The sequence below is a fragment of the Oryzias latipes genome, chromosome 16 (assembly GCF_053564925.1).
Source record: "Oryzias latipes strain Hd-rR chromosome 16, Olatipes_Hd-rR_3.1".
In the NCBI taxonomy this organism is placed as follows: Eukaryota; Metazoa; Chordata; class Actinopteri; order Beloniformes; family Adrianichthyidae; genus Oryzias; species Oryzias latipes.
Window position 1 is genome coordinate 23841251 of NC_136252.1, and position 24503 is coordinate 23865753.

Genomic DNA, 24503 nt, shown 5'->3' on the forward strand with positions numbered 1-24503 from the left:
GACAAATTGTTTACATTTCTTTTAATTGCAGTCATTTATATCAACTTATATTTGCTTTATAAATACAGACAAATGATGGAGTGAGTGAGTGAGTGATGGCTTGTGGATATTTTGAAAAGAAGCGTTAACATAATGACAAAACTGTCTTCGTAAAACGACGTGTGACGTTTTGATAACTTCTTGGGAAATCTGGAACAAAAAACAAAACCCCACAGCTGTACATTCACACTTGTCCAGACACACTTGACTACAGGTCATCCAGCATCTCTTGGTTCCCCTTATGCATCCTTTGTTCAGTTACAGCTTCCACGGTGAGTGGAACTCGGAGGCGGGCAGAGGAGTGCAGTGTGTCGATTCAAAGTTTCGCATGTACTTCCTTGCCTGGGAGGAGAGAAAGCACAGCAGGGATGGAGGAGGAATGGAGAATTAGATGTGTGGGAGGGGAGGCGAACAAAAAGTGCAGAGCTTGATTATATTAGGCTGAGTCTATCTGGCTCAGTGCCTTACAAATCTCTTGCATCTCTAAAGGGTTTACACAGGAGGTAAATAAAGCCTAATTTAGAAGGTATTACCGGAGGAGGAAAAGGCACAGCATTAGTTGTAATTGATGGCACTCCTCTTGTTTGATGTTAAATGACTTCAATAAGCCGAGCACGGTAAAATATATTACACTAGTCAACCTGAAAGCACAGGTGAGCTGGTTGCTATGGCGACCAGAACAGTGTTTTTTTGTGATAATGTCTGAAAAGCTGCAATTTCTTTTTTTTGTAGGGGGAGGTTGGCTTAAATTATAAGAAAAAAAGAAATTAGACTATAGACGAATTAGATGAACAGGTTATATAAAAAACCCGCTCTGAGAAATGAGATAAAGACAAGTGCCCGTCCTATAAGCAGACAGGGATACAGCTGGGACTGAAAGCACTGATAGCAATAAATTACTTCCATACCAAGAAGAGCGCCAGCTGCCGCCTTCCCTCTTGAGTCATGTCCTCACCTGGTGACAGAGGGAGTGTAAACATGGAAGCTTGTGGTGCCATTTGCCTTCGGTAACAGTGAAAGAAGCATCTTACCGACAGTCCATGGAAACAAAACATCTCTGTCTGTCTGATAGGACTGCAGCACAGACACGCACCATCCATCATCCACTTCATATCCGCTGTACACAGATGCTGCAGAGAGAGGGAGCTTGTGTTAGTTTGTAATAACCAGATGTCCCAAATATGAGGTATAGTCATATATATTTCTCATTATGATGGTAATTAGTTCAAATGCACACATGAATCTGATTACCTTCTTCTAACTGATTGGAGGCTCCAAGCCATTGCTTCACAACGCGGATCCCCTCATCCGTCATGATTTTGGGATACCTGAGCAGGATGGACACGTTGCCAGTTTCTCTTTTTTTTTTTTAATACATGATTGGCTCAACAAGTGCAAATCCACAGTGCTTCTGGCAAAACTGAGGTGTAGAGACTGACCTGGACTGAAGCAGCTTAAGCAAAAGGTCATTTCCTCTGTTGGACATGATGTCTTCTGGGCCCCTGGAACAAATGAGGAGGTGATGTGATGGCACGCATTTCTGAGAACATCTTGAAGGCATTCGAAATATTTTATTATATCAGTACATTTTGAAGGCTGCAAGAGAGCATGTATTGTGGTTGGAATATTTTTATACTTAAACCAGGAAGAAATAATTAGAATAACAATAAAACCAACAATCATCCCCTCATTTTATACAAATTTGCAGGATTAATTTACCGTAGTACACAGGGAGGAGCAAAAACACTAGGAACTTAAATTATGTTACATTTCTCTGATTTCTTTGGAGAAAAAAAAGAAATTATGTTCAATAACTCTGCAACAAAGAATTACATCTATTTGCATCCATCATTGGTAAAAATCTCTTATGAGGTCATCATTGTAAATGAGAATTTGTCCTCAACTGATCCTGCTGATAAAATAAAGATTAATAATCTTACCTCCTGAATAAAGGCACATTTAACTCAGATTTTTTTTTTAAAACACATCCAAAATACTATGGAATTAAAAACACTCAAGTTAATTGAAGTTCTTTTTTTGGTAAGTTTTCCTATTTTTAACTTTAGGAAACAAACCTACAGTTTTCAAGCATTGCGCTTTGTGCCTGCATTTCTCCATGGGTTAAATGGCTAAAGTTAAATTCCTTAACTTTTTCTGCAGTAGAAGGATCTCTGAAGGTGAAAAAAATATCTGCAAAATTTCTAGTGAGCCTCAAAAACATCCTATATAATTAAAAAATTTCCCAGTGTTTAATACCACCTCAATTGTGCAGAAATCAACTTTAAAATGCATTCAATAATCAAACGTGTATTTCCTGTAAAAGAAGGAAAGAAGAATGGTTGATGCTGAAAGTATTTTGGGATGTGCTGGAGTTACCCTGTGGTGATGATTTCATCTCTGCTCCTCCTGATGAGCAGCACTGGTCCCTGGTATCTGAAAACAAAAGAGTTTTAGTGCCACTACTGCCAACATTTCTTTTGTAAGATCAGTGGGCGGGCGCTACACTCACTTGAGAAGCTGCTCTGCATTGTTCAGGTTCACATATCGTCTCACTGTATATTGCACTAGAGGCCCTGGCAGAGGAAAGAGAAAAAAAAGCTTGAATTATTGAAATGAAACTGCAGGTTCAGTGCTATAGATCTTTAGCACTCACTCCAACTCTCAGGCATGACTTTAAGAGCCAGCGGCAGGAGGTCGTCAAAGGAGGCGTCCAACACCAGAGACTGAATCTCTGGGTATGACATCACGGCCCACGTGGCTACCAGACAAGTACATAAGCTGGACTGTTAGTGAGAAGAACCACACAAGAAAGTTTTCAAACTAATCAACTGTGTACCTGTGAATCCTCCTATGGACCAGGCATAGATGATGATATCATTTAGCTGGAAGCCCAGCTTGTGTACTGCAAACTGGATAACCACATCCATGGCATTGGCCTCATTCTGGGGAAACGGCACTCCCTGACAGAAAGGGAGAAAATACATACACATGAAAACATTTAGTCTCTAAAGAATCAATCATGACTCTATTTTACACCACAGAAAGCTGATTTTTAATGCATTGTAAGGATTTACAACACTCCCAAATATGGGAGCGCCTTGGGCGAAGGTGCCAGGGTTAAACAGGAAATTCCAACTGCTGTTGTTTCCCACTGAGAGAAGAACAGCCTTCAGACTGAAGTGAAAGAACTTTAGCATCAAGATTACAAGAGAAGAAAATCAAGTGAAGGAATTTCAGAAAATGAAAATCAAGTTAATGCAAGGCTACAGTGGAAGTTATCATGTTAACCATGAAAAATAATAACCCAATTAGCAACATAGCATAAAGAAATACTAAAGTATAACCTCCAATATGACAACTCTGCTCACCGTGCTGTCCCCAAATCCAGGGTGGTTCCAGCCCAGGACGGAGTATCCAGCTGCAGGGGACGACAACAAATACTGAACTACACTTTCAGCTAAGACATTAGAAACGTTTCATAGAACAATGTGCGCTTCCCTTACCATCCAGAGGGGTGTTCATGCAGCCCACCTCATAAAAACCTGCATTCCCCTCACAGCAGATAACCTGTGGCAGATTTCAAAAACGTTTGTTACGTGATCGGACCTTTGCTAGGTCAGGAACAGGCCTAAGGCATAAAAAAAACCCCAACAGCAAATCACTTCAGACATTTACCAGAGTCTTGCCATTGTGACCCCCATCTGTCCTTCGATCCACAAACATGGTGTCGATCTCGTTACCGTCACAAGCGACTAGCTTGTTCCTTTGGCCATCATACTGTGACAGAAAGGAGAAAAGGATGGCCGGCCATTAAGCGTGTTTCAAATGTTTAAATGAAGTCAGGGCGGAAATGTTTTTCTTTGTGGTACCTCTTCGATCAACTTCGCCTGTCCCTGCATCAGCATGGGTTTCATGGCTTTTTGCAGTAAGCCCACAGAGCCGGGGTACAGCATCCGCCTCCCAAACGTGTGCGCAACCAGATAACTGCCAACAACAACAGATCTGTGTCCTTCTACATGACCTATATGAAATCATTGGCTATTGACATGGGACAACACCACAAAACCTATTTCAAGTAAATAACGAGGTAGATTTTTCTGGAAACTCTTCTCTTCTGCAGTGGTGTAGGAAAAAACTTCTACTACAATGTAAAAACCAGAGTACTGGATGCTATAGATCTGCAATGATCCTGTTCTTACTTTACTTTTTTTTCTATGGTTTATTAACTTCTGGACAATTTTTCCTGACTCTTGTATTCAGTGTTCGATACAGATATCAGGAGTACACAGAGATGTTTACAGCGCCTTATTGCTTAAAATCTGGATTTTTGATGCCAGCAAATCTATGGTTTTAGCTGGATTCCGGAGCTAAATGTAACCCCTTGGCATCAGACTTGCCATCAGACTAATCGTGAACACCTGGCCCCGCCCTTATTGTGACAGGGCCCATGTGTATATAAGTTCCAGGTCAGCGGGTGCACTTCCTGCTGTGGCCACACCAGATCGCCTGATACCTTTCTTGACACAACCATAATTGGAAACCTCAGCGCTTCCATTTGCACACTAACTAACCCCAAAGAGAGCTGCTCATCGGTAAGTCTTTGCGGCTGCGACAGCGAAAACAATTGGCACAAATCTTTATCATAGTCGCAGAGCTAAGCTAACGCTGCACTCACCTTTGAGGCTTTTGTTTTTATTAAATGGTTCTTGTTTAACTGTTTTAGTGTAGTCGGCTGAATTCAAGCCAAAGCATTTTTGTTTAAGTCGTTTTCTTTCTTTTGTGTTATTTGAACACTTTGACCTGAATTAGTGACTTCTATTTCCATGATGTCAAAATGGTTTAATTGGATGGATGGAACAACCATGTTACACAACATTTGAAAATTTGAAAGTTTAATTTGTTTTATATTTGTTCTGCTTTTTATTAATGATGGGATAAAGTTAATTTGTAACTTTAGAGTACATTTTGATTTAAGACTTTTTTCCATTTAGAAACCTTGACACATTAAATTGTTTGACTTCTACTTGTAACAGCTGTTTGATTTTTCATCAGAATATTGTTTCTCCTGTTTTTGCTTTCTAAAATGATGATGGCTAATCAGATCTATTTCAGTACAAGTGACTGTGACTGAAGTGACTGTGGTTTGCTTTTGTTCAATTCTTGATTAGTTATTTTTCTGACCCTTTCTAGGTCAGGTTTTTTTGTTTATTGTCTTTGATCTGCAATTTGATGGTGAGCTTCCCAACTACATGATCTGAGATCCTCATACTACCACCTTCAATAACGACTCATCAGCTGCTCAAACCTCAACAATATCATCGACAATACACTTTTGAATACTATTCCATAGGACTCAGACCCTCGTTTCTTGTTTTGTATTGTTTAAATGTTTTGTTCTGTTAATACAGTCGATTGCATTTTACTTTCATTGCCGTCTAGTTTTCATTTACACACCTTGGACTCCCTGAGACGAATTCTGAGTATTGCAACTTGCGCCTATTCCTATAATCTTAAAAGCGTTACATAAACACCGTTTTTCTTCATGACCTCTTTCTAACATACATTTCTAGGTTTACATAGCTCAGTAGGCTTCTCTTTTGCTCTCTAGAGGTTCTTTTATTAGAAAAAGCCCTGTTACCCCGAGTGAAATGTGCTCAGGTTTAATTATTCATCCCCAGGAGCCACTTAAATTCAAACTTTTACCAAGCCTGTCACAAAGATTTTCATTTGGGCTTTTTGATCATTCTAAAGCTGTCGCAATCTATTAAACGAAGCACAAACTCAGCGGCTTTAGTTGACAACTAAGCGGAATTTTAAAAGAAAATGTATTTAATCCTGGTCAATATTTAAAAAATTCTTTCAGGATTTTTAAATTTGCAGACAACTGTATTTGTCCTGTGTCCTTACACTTACCCAATGATATGGCATGGTAACGTGCGGACTGAGTACAAGATGCTGTCGGCCGTTCCTCTCAGTTTAGGCTCTGGTTTCAGCAGAGAGACACCAGCCTTGGTCAGTTTCCTTTCACAGGAGTCGAAGAATGTCAGAGCTACATAGTAAAGAGGCTTAAAAGGCATTCAAACTTAATACGCAAGACCTGATCGGAGATAAAAAAGAGATCATTATTAAAAAATTAAAAATAAACTGTAATAAACACACACTTACGGACTGCTGACTTCCCTCCAGCTGAAATCCTGAGGCCAGTGTGGGAAGTCAAAAGTAAAGCATCTCAACTTTCTCTAAAGCAATAAAAATAAAAATTCAAAATTATTCTGCTTGAATAATCATTAACAGTAAAGACAAAGAAAATGTGATATCACCCAAAATAATGAAATTGATCTGAAGTATAGAACATCCGCCTTAAGCTGAGCTGAATTCACCTTGTTTTCTGGTGAATGATTCCTCTTATTTTCTTCAAGAATAGAGATGAACTGGAGATACTCTGGATTCTTCCATCGCCCCCATCCTGCAAAGAATCAGAGAAGAGGCAAAACAGAAAACTAAGTAAAGCCTGAGAAACAAAAAAATCCCCACAAAGCCTGAAGGGTGTGTTTAGTATGCTTCAGGGTTATAGACAGTCTCATTCTTAATGAAATCTCATAGCTGCTCTTGTGGAATGCACAGCATATTCTGTGATATAAAAGATGAACAAATGGAATTCATTTTTTTTTTTCTTTTGCAAAATTGTCTTACCTCTAAGACAGGCCACTCCTAGCAGGCAAATGAGAATGGTTCCTAAATACTGGCTCACTGGAACCAGCTTACTGCTGCAAATGTAACCTGAAAGTAATTCAAAAAGACAAACAAAATGACATGAAGCAACAATAAATGTACAAACTGATGACTAGTCTGCATCCATGTTCAGAAATCAATTTCAGAGAATCAATCATATATTAAGGAGTTGCACACATCCTCAAGCAATTAATCTCTACTCATCCAGAGCCTTACTGCTGGATTCAGTTCATTAAGCTCATATTAATTCCACTTGTAGGAGAACAGCAATTTACAAGGACAAACTCATAAGTCCCACTTTCTCCCTGAGGAGATTCATTATCCACAAAAGTAAACATTTTTACACATTCAAGGAGATATTCCATAAGAATCTGTGCTTTTTAGTGATCAATCTGATAAACGGTAAATGAATGTCACTGTTAGATTTCTTATGAGTTGCTCCATCTTCTAAATACCAAAAACAGAGTGTTTCTTTCTTTAGATTTTTCAAATTACTTCAAGTGTTTTTAAGAAAACTCAAATGTTTTAAACACTTGGTTATAATATGCAACATCAAAAAATTAAACATTTCCCACAACAAAAACCAGACCGAATGTCCCTTTTATAAAAGTGATTTGCTCTTTTAAATACGTTTGGTTTCCTCACTATACATACTTCTCTGCTCTTTCTCCTCTAATGTCCTTTTTAAATTAAGTAAATGATTCATAACATCTTATACTACGTGCTCCTGTATTTTTGTCTCTGGGGTTCTCTGTTGTTCTGTCTTCTTAGATCCACCTGGTTCTGATGGACGTTTCCTCCAAGTCTTTCATTTAGGGAGCCTCCCTTAAAACCCTTTTGCTAGGTCAGTAGGGGAGATTGTACTGAAAAACCCTTAATGTAATCTGTTGGTCTATTATACAGAGAATCTCTAAAATATAGTTGGCTTTTTTGTAATAACCTTGACCAAGCTGGATCATAACAGTCTTGAATCATTGAGTTTAGTTTGATGTTCCTTGTTTTTTTACGTTGTGCTTTAAAGTCCCACTACAATACTTTTTTTTTTTTTTTTAAGTGTTCCCAATGGTCTGTTAAGTATGATTATGCGGTTTTTAGGCAAACAAACGATAAAAACTGTGCAGTTTTCTAGGACATCGTTTATGCAGAGCAGCAGTCGTTTATCAGAAATTTGCCTCTGTTGTGGGCGAGACTGTTGGCGCGGTGTAAGCCCTGCCTCACTTTGTCATCATCACTTTGTTTACACTTTCTTCTGCTAGCTCACAACCCCAGCCTAACATTACCAGTGCAACAATAATGGCGTTTGAGTTTTGAGCCAGATGCCAGGACAGACGAGCAAAAACGGTGACGTATATGGATCTCTTTGTCTGCAAGTGGCTGCATCAGAACAGAGAGGAGCAGAAAGCTTGTGGCCCGCCGACTGTAGCAACTACATCACTGCCACGGGCTTTTTGTAACGGCATTCTGATTCACATTTGAATAAAGAACTACTCAGAAATGCTAATATAATATTACTTTTCTTTATATATGTCTATCATGAGAAAAATGGCACAAGTTAAAAACATCAAAGACAATTTTCATTGGAGTGGGTCTTTAAGCTAAAGTTCGAGTCAAATTAGACTTTTATGAATAAGTTTTGGGCATCTATTATGAATAGGGGGTGTAATGATCTGTCTGAGAGCAGTCCATCTGTCCCCATCACCAGATGCTCAACGTAGGCCTACTTCTTCAGTTTACTTTCTAACTTCCATCCCAAAGTGAAGCAGACAAGCACAAACCCATCAAGCCCACCTTTCCTGTAGAGATAACACAGAAGAAGTGGAGAGCTGTAGTAGGACAGAGACCAAACTGTTGAAGCCTGAAGAAAAGGACACACTTTAATCACAGAAATCCAAAACGCTATAACAAAAAAATACGAATGAGTAAGATGCAACACTGACCCAACCGAGAATGCTGTCAGTGTGTTTCTCCAGACCTTTGGGTTGGTAGTTAAATCCCTGAGAGAGAGAGAGACAGACAGAGAGAGAGATTACTTGTAAATACCGCTAATGTCAGAAGCTAACATAAACTAGCTAACGCGTTAGCTTAACCAGAAGTCACTGAAATAAACGTCTCAGATACATTATTGCATATTTCAAATGTCTATATTAGTTCCTCGTTTAAGTTTAATCACATAATAAGCGCATAGCTTGATTTCAATATTTTCGCTTTCCTACGATTTCCTCAGCAGCTAAGTTGAAGTGTTAGCTTAGTCACTCAACAACAATAACGTACTAAAATGTAAATAAACCACCGTACCACATTAACGTAAGATGGGAAATAACTATAACCTGACACAAACTATCTAGAAAAGCCGGGAAACGAAGCGTACACAATAGGCTGTCACACTGACAGTTGGTGAGTCAGTACTGCAGCCAGGCAGCCGGAATAGAGACCAGAGATACAGACTTATGCGGAGTTTCTGAACTTCCCCTTTAAAATATAAGTTGTTTTTATATATAAAAAATCTTATTTCTTATTCCTAACATCCATACCCTCCTGCTCGACCTCCCGTCAGGTCGAGTTTGGTCCGGTGAGCGGTGAATTCGTTGTAAACGAGGCCCTGAAAAACAGCGGAACCACTGCCAGACGGCCATCCTTCCACCACAGTGACTACGGAAGCCGACACCGACCACACCTCTCGCAAGCGAAAGTGGTCCAAAATTGATGGGGGGAAAAAAAAAGAACTTTCCTATTTTAGGAGAATGTTTATTTAGAAAAAGTCACAAGGGCATTTTTTTTAAATGATACGATACGACTACAATATAATATGCTTCAAAGCTAAAAAAAAAAAAAAATACAATACATAAGTATGTTAGCCTAAAAATAAATGCAAGGCATTTTGGGTAAATCAGCATTTTATGAGGATCTGCAGCTTATACAGAATGAAAAGCCCAGCTCAGCAGCATTTCCCCAAGGCCTTGATGTTTTTCTGCTCTGACATTTAGCTCTTTTTCCTGTTTATAAAAGTATTTTACGGCAGCTGGGTACAGAGAGATTGTGACAGCTGGACGAGGGCGAGATGTGGGTAGGTGATCAGCCCTGACACTGCTCATATCTGAAAGTAGAGCACAAAGACAAACTCGATCAAAAATCTTGTGTCCCCCAGTCGTTTTTATTCCCTCTGAATACAAACACTGAAAGCCCACGCAACAACAGCACACCGGAGAAGGAGCGCTGCCTGTCAGTCCATTGCCTGATGTTAAGCTACAGTGTCAGAGTGATGTTCAAGCCGGAGAGATTAGTGAGTGTGAGGAGAATGAGAGGGGCAGATAAGTGACAGTGCAACCACGTACACACTCAGCTGAAAATACAAAAGCATGCACAGGTGATGCAAGACTTTCTGCTTACCGCTCCAGTTCCTTATAGACATCATCTTCTCCTCTTGGCTTCAAATCCTGGTACAAAGAAGAAGAGTGCTGAAGGAAAAAGAAAGAGGCTGGGTAGGGCAGTAAAGGAATAGAAAAGGCACTGAGGCCAGATTTATATCTCTCCAGTGTGTAATGAGATTGATTTGTTAATACCACTAATGTATGGCTGACTGCTGATATGCAGCAGGCTTATCTTAGACAGGGCTGATAGATTGGAGAGAAAGAGTTGCAAGTGTGAAGGAAGATGTATCTGCTGACAGCTTAGGGAAGGTGCAAGAGACTTAATGAGACTTTGTATGCACCAATACATTAAAGTGCTTAACACAGACATATATGCACAATGCCTTGGTGCAGGGGATGACACAATAACTCACCATATAGACCGAGCCCTGGGGAGGAGCCTGTTGGGAAGCAAGGAGAGCGAAGAAAGCACTTTTAATGAACAACAATTGAGAGAAAGTCAGGAGGAAGATGAAAGGAGGAAAACAGATGCAGAGGAGAGGAGTAAAACATAAAAGTGTATTGTGTAAGTCAGTGGAAACAAACGGGGTGAGGAAAAGTAAAAGTATCAAAGGGAAAAAGAAACTGAGGGCAAAAAAAAGGAAACCGAGAAAAATTCATCACTTAATTGCAGAGGATCTTTTAATTCATCACCTGTCTTATATCTGCAGGATTCTCATAGATGTTCTCTGCTTCACCCGAATGGACAGACAGAGACTGTTCAATACCTGAATATAAAGAGATGGAGCCTCATAGATGAATGCACACACTTATCTGTAGGGGGAGGAAGGAGGGTAGGGGCAGATTTATTTCAACAACCCCAGAGGATATCATGGCCCACATCACTCAGCGACAGCCGACAGGGACCGAAGATGGACGGAACACAGAAAGCTGTCAAAAACGAAATCGCCGGAAGACTCACCGCGATCAGAAATGTGTTTCTGTCTCCATAGCAACACACCGACAGCTGCAGCAACCAGGGGCACAAGGAGTAATAAAGCAGACAGAGAAGGAAGTGGGGAGGGGGTGGTGACACTCACGCTCTCTACAAAAGAGGGAGAAAAAAAGTGGGTGAGGACAAAAGCATGAATGTTTCCAAGAACAGTGCTAATTTAAAACGCATCAAATGATGAGACTGTGTGCTTCATCGGCATGAAGGCTGCCAGGGAACTTAAAGGTGTGTGCTCACAAAGTTGCTCCTCTTTTCAGGTCAAGAGTGGTTAAATTTGTTCTCTGACCAAACCCGTCAAACTGTGTTTTGGGGCATTTTGCTGTTACAGCTTCTCCGATATGTTACATGCATTTGCATCATACAGCTGTCAGTCATAAACAATGGGTGCAGGAAAAGAGGGTAAGGAAATCCGAGCTCTCTCAGGCAGATTGAGCAGCCAGTGGCAATGTTTAGCACATTTGGTAAATCTGGACCGTGAAGCCTGTCGGGTTAAAACTTGGGTGAGGAGTTGTGAAAGTGACTTGTGCTTTTTTTCATACAAAATATTTATGTTTCATTTTCTAAACATGGACAGTAAGGCCCATTTATACATCTTTTTGCTCTCCTGTGATATCAGCTGTCAAGTTAACTGCTTTGAGGAAAACTATCAACGCAGAACAATATAGTGCTACAAAGCAGCACAAACATTACATAGGAGCACCGTTAGAGCTCACTGTTGAGCCATCCAAATTTTATGTAAAAGCACGCATGTGTGATCAAAGTTGTTGACACATAGGAGATGACACTCAGTCACACAGCGACTTGAGAAACAGAAGAGAGGTACCACAACGACTGTTGCCGCCTGCTCACTGTTTGTGCAGCAGAATGCTATCAGACCTTATTTGAATTGAAGAAAAAAAACTGACTTCTGAAGCAATGTTGCATGGTTATTATGAATTTAAAGATACTGTTATTTTCCACCAAATGTATGAAAAAGGACTGGCTCTTTAATTTCATTCTAAACATGGTGTTATGCCTTTAAGAGAACCTCAAAATTGTCAATCATTATGTGCAGTGTAAGGTATAATTGATTGCCACATATGTGTGGAGGTTGCTAATGAAATATTGTGGTGAGATCTGACCCTGGGACCGCCTGCACCGCTCTCCGGTCCAGCTGTAATGCATGGATTATGTTGACAGAGCTCAGCGAAGCGAGGAATAAATACTTTAAGTTTTGACTACCATATCAATTCTTTCCCCTCCTCCTGTCTCCTGACGATTGGCACTTCCTCCTCACCTCCTCTATTTTATCTCATAAGTTGGAAGGGTAATTTATATTATTGCGCTTGTAGACCATGGTGGATAAGAAGCAGACCAAAGAAGTCCTTTAATGTTTGTAGAAGATATGCAAACTGACAATAGCCCATGATTGCAGAACATTTCTGATACTTGAAGGTTTTTTTTTGTGCTGCTGAGCACAATGATTGCCTCTATTTTGCAGTCTTTGTACTGCACCGTTGGTAAAAGAAATTCTATTATGCAGTGTTGTTTTAACTTCTGTAACACTGTGTTCTGCTTTGAGATTCGGCTTACGGTGGATTAGATAACCAGAAACGATAAAAATGATTTATGTTTTTGTTTGGTTCTATAAAGCCCTATTTCAATACTGCTTTCTACAAATGCTGTCAAAAGTTCTCCTGTCTCAGCACACCTTCCAAAATGTATAAAGCTTTACCTGTCACTGCTCAGAGTTACATTGTTCATTATTAACCATGTTTTTTGTGCCATTCTGCATATTTGCATTGTTTTTGCAGCCTGGAAACTTTTCAGAAGTGCTATGTAGGTCATCCAGAACTCACATTATTTGAACTTCCTGCTCTGCTCAGTATAAATTTTCCATGACATGCTGTAAAAATTCAACACTTGTCTCTCACTATACACAATATATTTGACCTGGTCCAATATCTTGAATAGGGTTTCATTTTCCTGCTGTAATCCCCACCATCTTTGTGAGTTTTTTTTCCCCTCATCTGTGCATTATTCTTAAAGTGCTACCATCAGTGGGCATTATAATAAGCTCTGGACCCCTCAACTGAAGGGATGTGTTGCGGTATGGAGTGTGAACTCATCTCTTCTTCGAGATCCATTCAACTGTCACATCCTGCTGTGCTCCGCCACAGCTGCAAATATAACAAGCTTGAGTAATGTAGCATTTCTGGGGAGATATGTCCTGAGGTCCTTTCTTTTCATATTTTAGATACTAACCTGGAAAAGATGACCAAAATGAAGTATCTTTTGTATTCTTATATTTAATGGAGAGACTAGTTTGTGGATCAGTATGGTCTTGGGTCGTTTATGGAAAAATTGATGTGGGAAGATTATTTAGGATATAACCTTAACCTCCTGCAACACAGAGGCCCATGACCTCGTGAGTTACATTTGAAAAGTATACCATATGGGATCTGTCAAGGGAATTCTCCTTTTTTAAACCACTATATTTCTGGCAGATGAACTGACCTGAGGTTGGTTTTAATACACCATGGAATGCTTCATGGAGCACATATCTCTGAATTATCCACATTCATGGTTCATTATGCTCACCAAGTTGACAGGAAGTCTGCCGGAATTTCTTTACGAATAATGTGATACTCTTGATCTAAGGGAAAAAGGGAACATTTGCCGTGCAACTGCTCCCACCTTTAAGGGGCAGTGTGACAGCCTGGACCGCCTGGATGACCTGTCCGTTTTGTAGCTGCAGGCTGCAGGTGTAGTTCCCTGCTGTTTCAGGGGTGATGGGTGAAGGCAGGACAGTGCTGATGCACCCAGGCTTGCTGCTCGACATCTCCAACCGACGACTCTCATTATGGTGCTTCCACTTGGCACTTTGGACCTGGGACAACTCGGAGTAAAGGCACAGCAACTCCACCCTTGAAGCATAATATCTAGTTTTAACTGAGGAAGAGAAGACGAGAGAAGTGTATGAGGAAAGTAAGGAGAAATCAGAGAGGAAGAGAAAAAAAACAGTCAAGAGGGAGGAGAGGCAAAGTGAGTTAAAGGGTAGTGTGTGAATACAGAAAAGGGCAAGAACAGATAGAGAGCGATGAAAGAAAGGGTAAGTGATATGAAAAACAAAGAACAATTCATAGAAGGGTCAAAATAATATATATTCATTAAAATGATTTGCTACTAATGCATTGGATGACTGTGACTGATGCTCGGTGTCTCATCAAAGTGTAATGAGAATCCATCTGGGTGTAATCAAGCTCAGCAGAACTCCAGCATGCACACAACCGCATAAAAACACACTCACATTTCAGTGTTGATTGGTGTGATCAGTGTGGGCCACCCACAGCCTTGGCGTGGGGGCAGCAGGTATAATCAAACATAATGATACCCATAATGAGATGAGGTAAAAATATATGCATCACATGGTTAGTGAGTGTGTTTGAGCGTGTGTAAAGGGATGCAGACGTGTGAACCTGGGCGACAGTGACAGATCGAGCGGTCATTTCTGGGCAGCTGTGATAGATGCCAGTAGGACTGTGATTAGTAAAACCTTCCAAGGCCACCATGACAGGTCCTGCATGTCTGTGTGTGTTTGTGTGGGGTTGTGCAAATGGGTGCCTTGTGAGATGGGTGAAAACTCCCTGAGGCACGCTCATAAAAATCAACAAGTGTTCAATTTTTCCCTCTTTTTAATTTATGAACCAAGTAAAGGTTCTCATTCAGGAGCAATATAGCCAATGTATTAATTTAATAAAATGGCTTTTTACCAATGGCAGAGGGAAATTTGTTCTCCATTTACTGTGCTCTGTTAGAGTGCTGAACAATGGACTGTAGCCGATCTAATGTCTCACCAAGGACAGTTCAGCGGGGCAAATGATTGCCAGAATATCAGAGATGGGATGCTCCTGTTATAGGGAGGTTTACATTTATGTTTTTTTTTTTTTTTTTTGCTAAACTGCTTCCTTAATTTTCTTTAAGATCAATTAGATTCAGACTGTTTTTTGGTATCAATACGCCTCATTTTCCACAAAAGCAGATAAAAGAACCAATTTTGCTAACATAAACATGCCTGAAGGTTAAAAAGAGCACAGTTATTTAACGCAGTGTTATTCTGATTTAACTGAAGAAGAAAAAAAATCCATCTATGTGCTTGAGAACTCCAATAAATTATCTTCAAGGAGTCACAGCGAGGTGGCAGGTAACCTCCAAAGATACTGCGCAGAATGAGGCCAGTTTCAGTGGGACATGTAAGAATGATTTACACTGCAGCTTCTGCTTTGTTGAACTCATCTAAACTTCCTCTTTGTTGGGTTATGTCTTGATTTAATAAAACCGTCTTACACTAAACTAGTTCGAGTTAAGTAAGAAAAACTCCTGCTCAGAAAAAGTGATTGACAAGCCAAACATTTGGGTTGTCATTCATATTTTGAGCAGATAGATTTTTGAAGCTGTATACTGTACTGTCTGGGATTTATGATTTAGGTTATTATTATTTGCATCATTAAATTCCCTGCTGGATTTTTCCGCACCGAAATCACACCGGTAAAATATTACAGAATCTTTGGGAGCAAGGGTAATCTCACAATCTTTTTCCTGCCATATAACAATCCATAATAAACTTTTGGCAACATGCCTGGGCTGACTTTAGTGTAAAAAAAACCTGAATGAAGGTCAAAGCAAGCACACCGTGTTTTTACAGAGTCAAAAACCTCTTCAGCTGAGAAACTTTCTATTTTTTATTTATTACAGCTCAGTTCTGTTAGATTTAGGAATACTCTGTCTGACTTGCTCGGATTACAAACATAGTGTGTCTTGAAGTAATGCAAGCATGCGTCATCACTCCCTTCAATCCTTTTGTGGGACAATAAAAACCCTGCAGTGCTGCACAGCTTGTTTGGAGGTAGAACACGATTCCACCTGAAATGCCTCAATGGTTGTTGTTCTCAAGGTCAGGACGCCTTTAAGGTGTTTTGCGAGGGCACGTCAAATTAGATTTTGTAAAAGATTTATAGACCTTACTTTTCTCATTGAGTAGACTGCAGTCTTGCAATGCCAACATTATGCAAAATTAGGGAATGATGAACGATGACGAGGATGAAAAAGGGCTCCTCAACATTTTCAAGAAAAAAAGAACGTTAAAATTGAAGTAAATGCATAATCTCTGTGTTTTCTAAATGAGGTGTCCTTAATGACCCACTAAAACATGTTTTTAACATGGTCTTGTAACTTTTTTCTCTTTTTACATATGTAAAAAGATTTCAGATTAAAATTGCGTTTCTGAGTATTTCTTAATTCAATTGTTGTCAGGTGCAGACGAAATAATGCAGTTTGAAAAAAGCTTGAAGGTGTGATGTAGAAGCTACTATGAAAGGACTTGAGCTCCCTGCTCCCATTCTGATGCATCCAAGTGCAGACAAAAAGATTCATCCACGTCTTTGTTTTCCTTGTCCGAGCCGGCATCTGACTCAAAACTGAACAGCTGGATAGATCCGATGTTGCTCGCCATTTCTGTTGCATTGGGAACGTTAAATTGGGGTTGTGAGGGCTATAAGCTAGCGGTTAGTGCGTCTCAACAGATGGATGATGGGAAATGGGGGCAGGCTTACTCTGCGCCAACAGTTCCATCCACAACTCAGAGGTGAGTTTAAAATGGTAAATGGCGTATACTTTCTTCCTTCCTTGAAGGCCCACAGTGCTTTACAGTCACAAACCCATTCACCCATTCATTCACACATTCACAAATGATCTTCTGTTGCTCTGAAGAAACTATGTCCCAGAAAACTATACAGAAATTTTTTTCCCTCTAAAAATCTCACTTGGAATGTTTTTATAATAAATTAAAAGATTATCTAAGTGGGACTAGAACTATTTTGTCTCGGGTGATTTGTGAGGCAGCACCCCTTTTTTCACTTAAAAACAGATATCAAAATAGAAGAGAGCCAATTCCTCCTCTATACTACCTTTCAGCACACTGAGTGTTGTCCATTGGCTGAAGATGTTATCATTGAGAGAAACTTCGCAGACATAGAGGCCACCATCTTTTAACTCAGGGGTGAGCAGGAAAGAGAATATCCCAGCCTTGGCATTAAAGGGTGGACCGGCCAGCCGAAGACGTTTGCTTTGATCTGTTTGGAAGGTGAAATCCCTCCAGCGGTCGTACTCATGTGCGACTTTCATTTCCCTCTTCTTGACATCTGCAGGTAGTCGATGCAGCACAACTAAGTCCCCAGGGACATCAGGACAGGTCAGGAGGTAGGGTTTCTGAGCCTGAACACCAGTGAAGATCATTGAGCCTGCAGGCAAACATGAAATAACATGTAAAGAAGTTTTTAAGGTTATTTAGGGCTTGAACATGCTGTGAGTCCTTTCTTACTTTCTGCCCTAACTGACAGACAAGCTTTTGACACCACATTTGCCATATGCCACTTTTGTTAGTTACTTTGGAGTTACTTACCATGTGTTGCATTTTTGAATTCAGCCACTTTGCCTGCTGCAGAAAAAGAGGCAGCAAAGGAAAAGAAGGGAAGCAAAAAGAACACAATGAATAATGCATCAGCATATCAACTTTAATATTCACAGGAGGACAAGCTCAGTTTTAGTGTAGATCTACAGTATGCTTTTGACTCTCAAAACTGCCTTAAAGAAGTAAATAGTTTGAGAAACTGTAGCTACACAGGTCCTGAATAAATAATACCACTGCTGGAGTTTCAGCCTTTGATGCCTACTCATACCATCAATAAAAATGCAACAACAAATGTTTTCTGCTGCTAAATGCTTTCGCACATCTATTGCTTCAGTAAGCCTCACCGTCAACAGTGACTTCCACCTGTGTGGCGAACACACGAGAACTGTTTTTCTGGGAGTAGACCGAACAGACATAGGTCCCACGGTCACTGGTTTGGATCTGCGGCAGCTTGGCTACCACCCCTGTGTTTGGCTTAAGCTCGGTCTTCATGAGCATTCCACTTGGTGCCGTCCAAGTGATTTTGGTGACGGCATTTTCAGGAGTAACTTTGGCTATCAACCGCAGGGTGCTGTGCTGAGGGAGGGGTGGAGCAGGAACGATTCTTACTGGAAACAGAGAAGAGTAGAGAAGCATATGTTTAAAAGGGAAAAAAAGACTTCTAGGATCAATTCTGATTGAATAATTCTCACTGAATTTTTTATGTTAAGATGCAAAACATTTAAGGAATTGACCCTAATTTATTTCTCTTTCTTGTGAGCTTTTGTCAGTTTATTTTTGTTGCTTTTCTTTGTTTTTGTGTCTGCTGTTCTTCTACCATTTTTTTGCACTCATATAGCCTCAAACATTTTTTTTTTATAAATTGGTATTTAGATAAGCCATTAATAGCCAATGTTTTAGGCATATTTTATGGAATTTCTTTTTGCTCAAAATATGAACATTTGCTGCTTTTGCATATCTGAAAAAGTACACAACATATCAGTGGTTATATTTTCTTCAACTCTACTATTCAGTTTTCACAATGCCACTCTCAAAATAGATGTATTTTTTGACAATTACTTTGTTACAATTCACACTGTCCTCGTGTTCTTTGCTAAATTGGGGGAAAACACATTTGAAAACAGAATGACAAAGAAAAAAAAGAGAAACCATTGAAGTAGCTAGAGGGGAAACTTCCAGCCTATTTTTTATATCTCTTAAAGGATGACAAATTAGATGCACAGCAAAATCAGCTCCTTTTTAGGGGATCTTTTACAAAGACGCTGCATGAAAACAACAATGCAAAGGTGAATAAAATGGAAATATACATTTTTATAGTATTTACTCCGTTTCTTGAAATATGTATGCACAGTAAATGGGATTTCACAGTACAAAATCAAAAATTCATTAAAAATAAAACTCTTGTACTTTGAAGTTTCTCTTAAGTTCATCTTAAAAGTTGAAGATTCATTAGAATACTCACAGAAACACAATCTCACTCATAAATTACTATTGGATGTTTCATAATTACTATTAAATGTTTTTACACATTTTGAGTAGTTTGTCAAAGACACTGAAATTACCTCTAAGTATTGCTAGTAGATGAATCCTCTCCTTTAGTTTCCTCCCTTTTTGTTTTATGAGACAGGTATAGAGACCGCTGTCCTCCACTGTGGGTACCAAATACAGTGAAAACACTCCGCTGTCTTTGAAGTTCCTGTCAAGCAATTGCATGGATGCTCTCGAAGAGGCACCAGAGAAATTGTTCCTTTCAGTGGCGGTGAGAAGCAGCTTCCATTCATCCGTGCTGAGTGATTTCACCATCCAGCTAATTGATATGTCACCTTTCGCTGTTGTATCAGTGCAGCCCAGGGTGGTAGGCATGTTCTCTTCAGCCACCACAACATCATTCAAATCTAAGAAAGAGGCAGCAAAAAATACATTTGTTATCATAAAACATGAATTATTGATGCTTTTCTTTTGTAAAATTTGAACAAAAGTTCTTCACCACAGCTACAAAATGTATGTGTTAAAAATCAACAGAAAGCGAAATTGCTTGACAGAATATTTCCCTGTTTTTCTCCACTCAACGTTGCCTTGCTGGCCTTTGTACTAAAAAAGGAAAAGGACCGTTTTCTGAGAAACATCCCTGTTTTTTTCCAACACAGACCTCTAAAACCATCAAATTGGTTTTGAAGTGGATTTAAGATTCAAGCACACTTGAGAACATCTCTGGTTTGGTTGTTTTCTTCTGATGATTTTCCACTGTGAACAAATATATACCGTCTACGTCAAACTAAGAACTACTAAACAGTGATACAAAAAGAAGCAGAAAAGGCATGCTATGCTTAAAACTCTCCTGAGGATAATGTAACATGACTAAACATTTAAAACTGTTCAGTACTACCAGGACAAATGCGTGACCTATTATTGTTAGCGTTCATGCTAAGTGTACACACAATGAAAGAGACAAGTTTTTCATGTACGAGAGCAATTTTGCAGGAAAACATACCTGTGGTTCCAATTTGACTGGAGCACATTGTGAGAAAAAAAACAAGAATAAAAGTGAGGAAAGCAGACTCCATGACACATTTAGGAAAAAAAAAAACCCTCTGCACCTGGAGATTCCAAGACTTTGTCTGAATCCTGCTATAACACTTGTGTCCCTGACTGGCATATCAACAAGTTCTATTTACAGCTTTGACTACTACAGGATATGTGGACGTTCAGACTGGCATAATCAAGAGGAAAAGACTGTCATTATTCCAATCGTGTGTGTGTGTGTGATCCTGATAAACTAGTTACAGGGCAGAAGTTTACATGAATTCTTTATGGAAATGAGAAGGGAGGAATATATTTGAACGCGTTTGTGCTTTCAAAACGGTGGACAAGTGCGTCAAACTTTTGGCTAATGGTGTATTTTCAAATCAACTGAGGACAGTGAAAGTTTTGTATTTTTTGTATTAGCAGCCATCACTGCATTGATGGAACACAAAATCATCAGTCTGTGGATATTGTCAAGCTCCTTAAATGAGCCGTTAAACATTTTTTAAAGTTCAGTTTCCCTGAAGAACAGAAATCCTGTCAAATTAACCAGAAGTTTCTCTCATTTTTTTAAGCACCAGAATAGCCCCTGGGCATTATGCTTCCACCGCCGTGCCTAACAATTTATAGGGCATTTTATTGGGAATCCTACAGACAATACAGTCAAATTTGATTTCACATCCAATTTCAAAAAGCAAAATTTGAAAAATGTTAGGAAAAGACAATTTAATCATATCTATTAATAATAATTCAACAAAAGGGAATAATGTATGGAAGGGTGGTACAAAGATTATGGGACAATAAGGGTATTGGGAAGTTTACAGACTCAAGTTCCTAAACTTTTGACATGCCACTTCATCAAGTAATGATGCTAATCGAACAAATGCAAGCCAAAAAAGATATTTTAGTTTGTCCAGTGACATAGTTAAAAAAAACAATACATTGGGGCGGGAAGGAGCAAAAGACTTTGGAAGGGTGGCAAATGAGAACAGCAGAGTGGAAGGCCATTATAAATGAAAGGATCAAAAATATGTTTTTCAAACAGTTTATTTCAAGCTTCTTTAAGCCTTGGTAAAGCTAAAAGAAGCTTGCATCAATGATTTCTTAATCTTTCTTAATCTTTGTCATTCATTCTCTATTCTGTTTTTGCCTTTCAGGGTCACGGGGCTGCTGGAGCTATCCCGGCCACTTGTGGGTGAAGGCAGGGGATGCCCTGGACAGGTTGCCAGTCTGTCGCCAGGGTAGACTATCCACAATCACACATCCATTCACTCAATTTAGAGTTGCCAATCAACCTATGAAGCATGTTTTTTGATGGTGGGAGGAAGCTGGAGATCCTGAAGAAAGCCCACACATACACGGGGAGAACATGCAAACTCCACACAGAAAGGTCCCCCATTGATGTTCTGTTTCAGGTCCCCCAGCTGCGACTTGAACTGGGGGCCGTCTTGCTGTGAGGCAAGAGCGCTATCCACTGCGCCACCGTGCAGCCCATCTTTGTCAATAATGCTACTATTTTTGCCTCAAAAATTGAAGGGCAAATAGGGAGGAAATGCTTTTCTTTTCTTCTTTTTTTTGGGGGGGGAGGGGTAGGCCCCTCTCCATGGCTGTGCCCTGACTTTGTCCAAAAAGCAACAATACATTTTTAAGCTAAAACTGAAATATTGGGCAATTTTAAAGAGCTTTAGCAAACGTTTTGTCTTCTGAATCAGTAAAACGTTTGTTCTCATTATTTTGATCACTTGTGAAAATTTCAGCTCTGATATAGTCAATTGACTTTAATTAAAATAGTAAATGTAACTATTGTATTCATGTAAAACCTTTTTTTCCCTAAAACTGTGGATCAAAGTTTTATTTCTTTATTAAAATGTTTTAAACTGTTCATTTTTCCCAGAAAGTTTTAGCCAGTGAGACATCCACGAAAGCCCACTGTTGCTGTCCCTTTTGTTTCATTGATAACAAACCCCTACCCTGGAGCTTCTGTGCTTCTGCTGACATTATGTCAGCCTTCAGTGTTCCACAACTCAACTTCAGTTTGCTGAGTAAAAAGAACCTCTGATTTCACGGTTCAGTTTGACAAAAGCAGAGAGTCGTGTCCTCATGCGAGTGTGAAACAGAGAAATGATAAGTAAGTATAACAGAAAGCAAGGGATTGTGAGATGAAAGAGCAATGAAAGAAAAAGAGTTTAGGTTGGTGTGGGTGCTTGACGGCAACCCCTAGGCTGCATGTCTTTACATCCTATAAACGTCTTTAATTAAGCTAAAGGTATTATCAGCTCCTTGGAGCACTATTACAGATTTTTCCATAATTACTACTGGGTGAATGGGGGCGTTGAAAAGAGATAGAGAAGGAGAGAAAGTTGATACGTTTTGTAGATGTCTAATGACAGGGAAGGAGGGATAAAATGGAGAACATGACGAGCAGGAAATATGGAGCTGAAGGAGCTCAGGCAGAATTAGAAAACCTGGGGAGAAGAGAAATTGGAGATGTTGCAGGGGTTAGAGTCACAGTGTGACTTCAAAGAAGCCTATGGCTGCTGACACAGAGCACAGCACTGATCCTGGAAGCCCTCCTCTATGGGTAAATAATCACCATAAGCCTTGGCTCAGTCTAATGAATCCACTGCCAATGAGCTAATATCTGTTAACTATGTGCTTCATTATCACCGCCACAGACCCCAGAGAGCATGAGGACGGAGGGCAGGATGAACTGCAGGAAGGAGTGAAGGACGAGTGGACAAAGGAAACCGAATGACATGACAAGGGAGGGGGGAATCTGGGAGGAAGTGCGAATGAAAGGAAGGTGTAAAGAGTGTGATATGAGTTACATTATCAGCAAATGGACAGTAACGAGAAAGTGGAAGGTCGATTTGGTATGGGTATGAAAAATGGAGGAGAATAGGAAGAAAAGAACAGAAATCCTTTATTTCACGCCTCTTATGTGACCATAAATACACACAGTTCATTTAAAGCGTTGGTCTGGGTGCAGACTGCAGTCAGCTACAGAGCATGAAGGAGGCTGCTGCAAGTCTAAATGGTCATAAGTTCTTTTTTCTTGTCGTTTAAGTTCTTCTGTTCATTCGACGGTGCCTCATTTCTGCAGAATACAGCAGCACATTTCAGCCACACGTCTATTTGTTGACAGCTGCTCTCGTCAGCTTTTCTTTCAGCAGTTTAGTGTTGCAGAAAAATTGTAAAAAAACTGCATCTTCAGTCAAAAATGGAGAAACAACTTTAACTACTTTACAGTTAATCGTTAAAATTGAACTTCTATTATATTCAAACTTGGGATAATTTTTTAAACATTTTATGCCAGTTATGTTCCATCCTTAGACAAAAAAAATTGATTTGGACTTCAGTAGACATAGAGGGCAAATGTTTTTGTTTTTTTTAAGATTTACTTTGGGAAAAGGTTGGTCATTTGTACATATTGTTTTGCAACTTTGCTGTGCTAATTTTGTCATTTTGCTAAATTAGCATGCATCATTAATTTTCAACACTGAACTTATTTTCTTTTTTGTGCAACTTCAATGTTTTTGTCCATTTTTAACAAAAATTGTATTCCTTTACTGGATGTCTTAGTGCTATAGAATAAGCAGCTTGCCACTATTGAATTTTACTTGATTCTATTCTATTCTATTAAAATGCTTTCCAGATGAAGTACTGTTCAACTACTTTAACTTTTTTTTAAATGAAAAATGCTTTGGAGTGGGAGGTAAATAAACTTCTCCTATTTCTTGCTTCTTCCAGTCAAAATTGTCCGAGAAAATTTAATTTTAAAGCTTTTAAAGCTCTTGATGAGAATAGCAATCTGAGAATTATGATAACAACTATCTTTATGGTTAACATAAAAAAAATACATCTTGGAGATAAAAGGGCGACACTGTGTTAAAGGAATGGAGTAACAGACAAGTCGAAGAGACAGCAGTTTAAACTGTGAGTCTTATGGAGATGTAATTACATTGGCTGTAAAACACTTGGGTATAAGGATTAGACCTAAACCAGATAATGTCTTCTCCATGCAGAATGCATTTGCTTCAAAAGAAAATAGGACAAAATGAATGGGAAGTTATTACGGAAAAAAAAATCCTAATCAGCATCAGTCAGTTAGTCTGCAGACACGGAGGAGAGAGAAGCCATTTCCTCTTCATTTCATTTTGATGACTGCCACTATATTCTCACTTTAAAATTTATTATTGAATGTTTTTAGACTTGCTGTTAAGCAAAACTGCAAATCAGTTCGACGGAACGAACAGCAGGGGGCGCAAAAACCATCTCTTTTCACGCATGTCTATCTCTGGCTGATTGTGGTTTAACAAAATTTGTGATTTTATTGGAATTTCAATATACCTATAGTGATGCTGTTTAGATAAATGTAGTGTAGACAGCCACATTAAAAAAA

General features: G+C 39.4%; 2 protein-coding genes and 1 long non-coding RNA gene across 5 annotated transcripts; 1 reads left to right on the plus strand and 2 right to left on the minus strand.

Moving 5' to 3' along the window:
* Positions 1 to 6: 6 nt before the first annotated feature.
* On the minus strand, positions 7 to 9529 carry abhd16a (abhydrolase domain containing 16A, phospholipase). The gene is made up of 20 exons (XM_004078002.5): positions 9303 to 9529; positions 8709 to 8765; positions 8560 to 8626; positions 6733 to 6819; positions 6420 to 6505; positions 6205 to 6278; positions 5953 to 6060; positions 3909 to 4023; positions 3715 to 3816; positions 3543 to 3606; positions 3408 to 3457; positions 2876 to 2999; positions 2693 to 2797; positions 2549 to 2612; positions 2416 to 2472; positions 1479 to 1541; positions 1291 to 1367; positions 1071 to 1169; positions 948 to 994; positions 7 to 381 (listed from the first exon to the last, which is right to left on the minus strand). Exons 1-20 carry the CDS (start codon positions 9402 to 9404, stop codon positions 298 to 300), a joined length of 1632 nt encoding a protein of 543 aa, XP_004078050.1. The 5' UTR covers positions 9405 to 9529; the 3' UTR covers positions 7 to 297.
* Positions 4495 to 23857, plus strand: LOC144984587 (uncharacterized). Its single transcript, XR_013648387.1, has 3 exons — positions 4495 to 4631; positions 21259 to 21342; positions 22777 to 23857. It is a non-coding gene; the product is annotated as an uncharacterized LOC144984587 (long non-coding RNA).
* Positions 9496 to 20268, minus strand: g6fl (g6f-like). Of its 3 annotated transcripts, none has more exons than XM_078932519.1 (11): positions 20070 to 20268; positions 19141 to 19473; positions 17923 to 18186; positions 17570 to 17602; positions 17076 to 17408; positions 13807 to 14061; positions 11101 to 11223; positions 10833 to 10906; positions 10553 to 10579; positions 10159 to 10226; positions 9496 to 9865 (listed from the first exon to the last, which is right to left on the minus strand). In XM_078932519.1, exons 1-11 carry the CDS (start codon positions 20140 to 20142, stop codon positions 9844 to 9846), a joined length of 1605 nt encoding a protein of 534 aa, XP_078788645.1. In that variant the 5' UTR covers positions 20143 to 20268; the 3' UTR covers positions 9496 to 9843.
* Positions 23858 to 24503: the final 646 nt, after the last annotated feature.

Coding starts and splice junctions, on each gene's coding strand:
- abhd16a (XM_004078002.5), bottom strand. CDS start 9,404: ATGGCCGTCTGGCAGTGGTTCCGCTGTTTTTCAGGGCCTCGTTTACAA. Junction 6,820..8,559: donor GTGTTATCTCTACAGGAAAG/GTGGGCTTGATG, acceptor AATTACTTTCAG/GTTACATTTGCAGCAGTAAG. Junction 1,170..1,290: donor CTCCAATCAGTTAGAAGAAG/GTAATCAGATTC, acceptor CTCTCTCTGCAG/CATCTGTGTACAGCGGATAT.
- g6fl (XM_023963809.2), bottom strand. CDS start 20,142: ATGGAGTCTGCTTTCCTCACTTTTATTCTTGTTTTTTTTCTCACAATG. Junction 10,227..10,552: donor CCCAGGGCTCGGTCTATATG/GTGAGTTATTGT, acceptor TTTTTCCTTCAG/CACTCTTCTTCTTTGTACCA. Junction 9,866..10,158: donor GTCTATAAGGAACTGGAGCG/GTAAGCAGAAAG, acceptor CTCTACTTTCAG/ATATGAGCAGTGTCAGGGCT.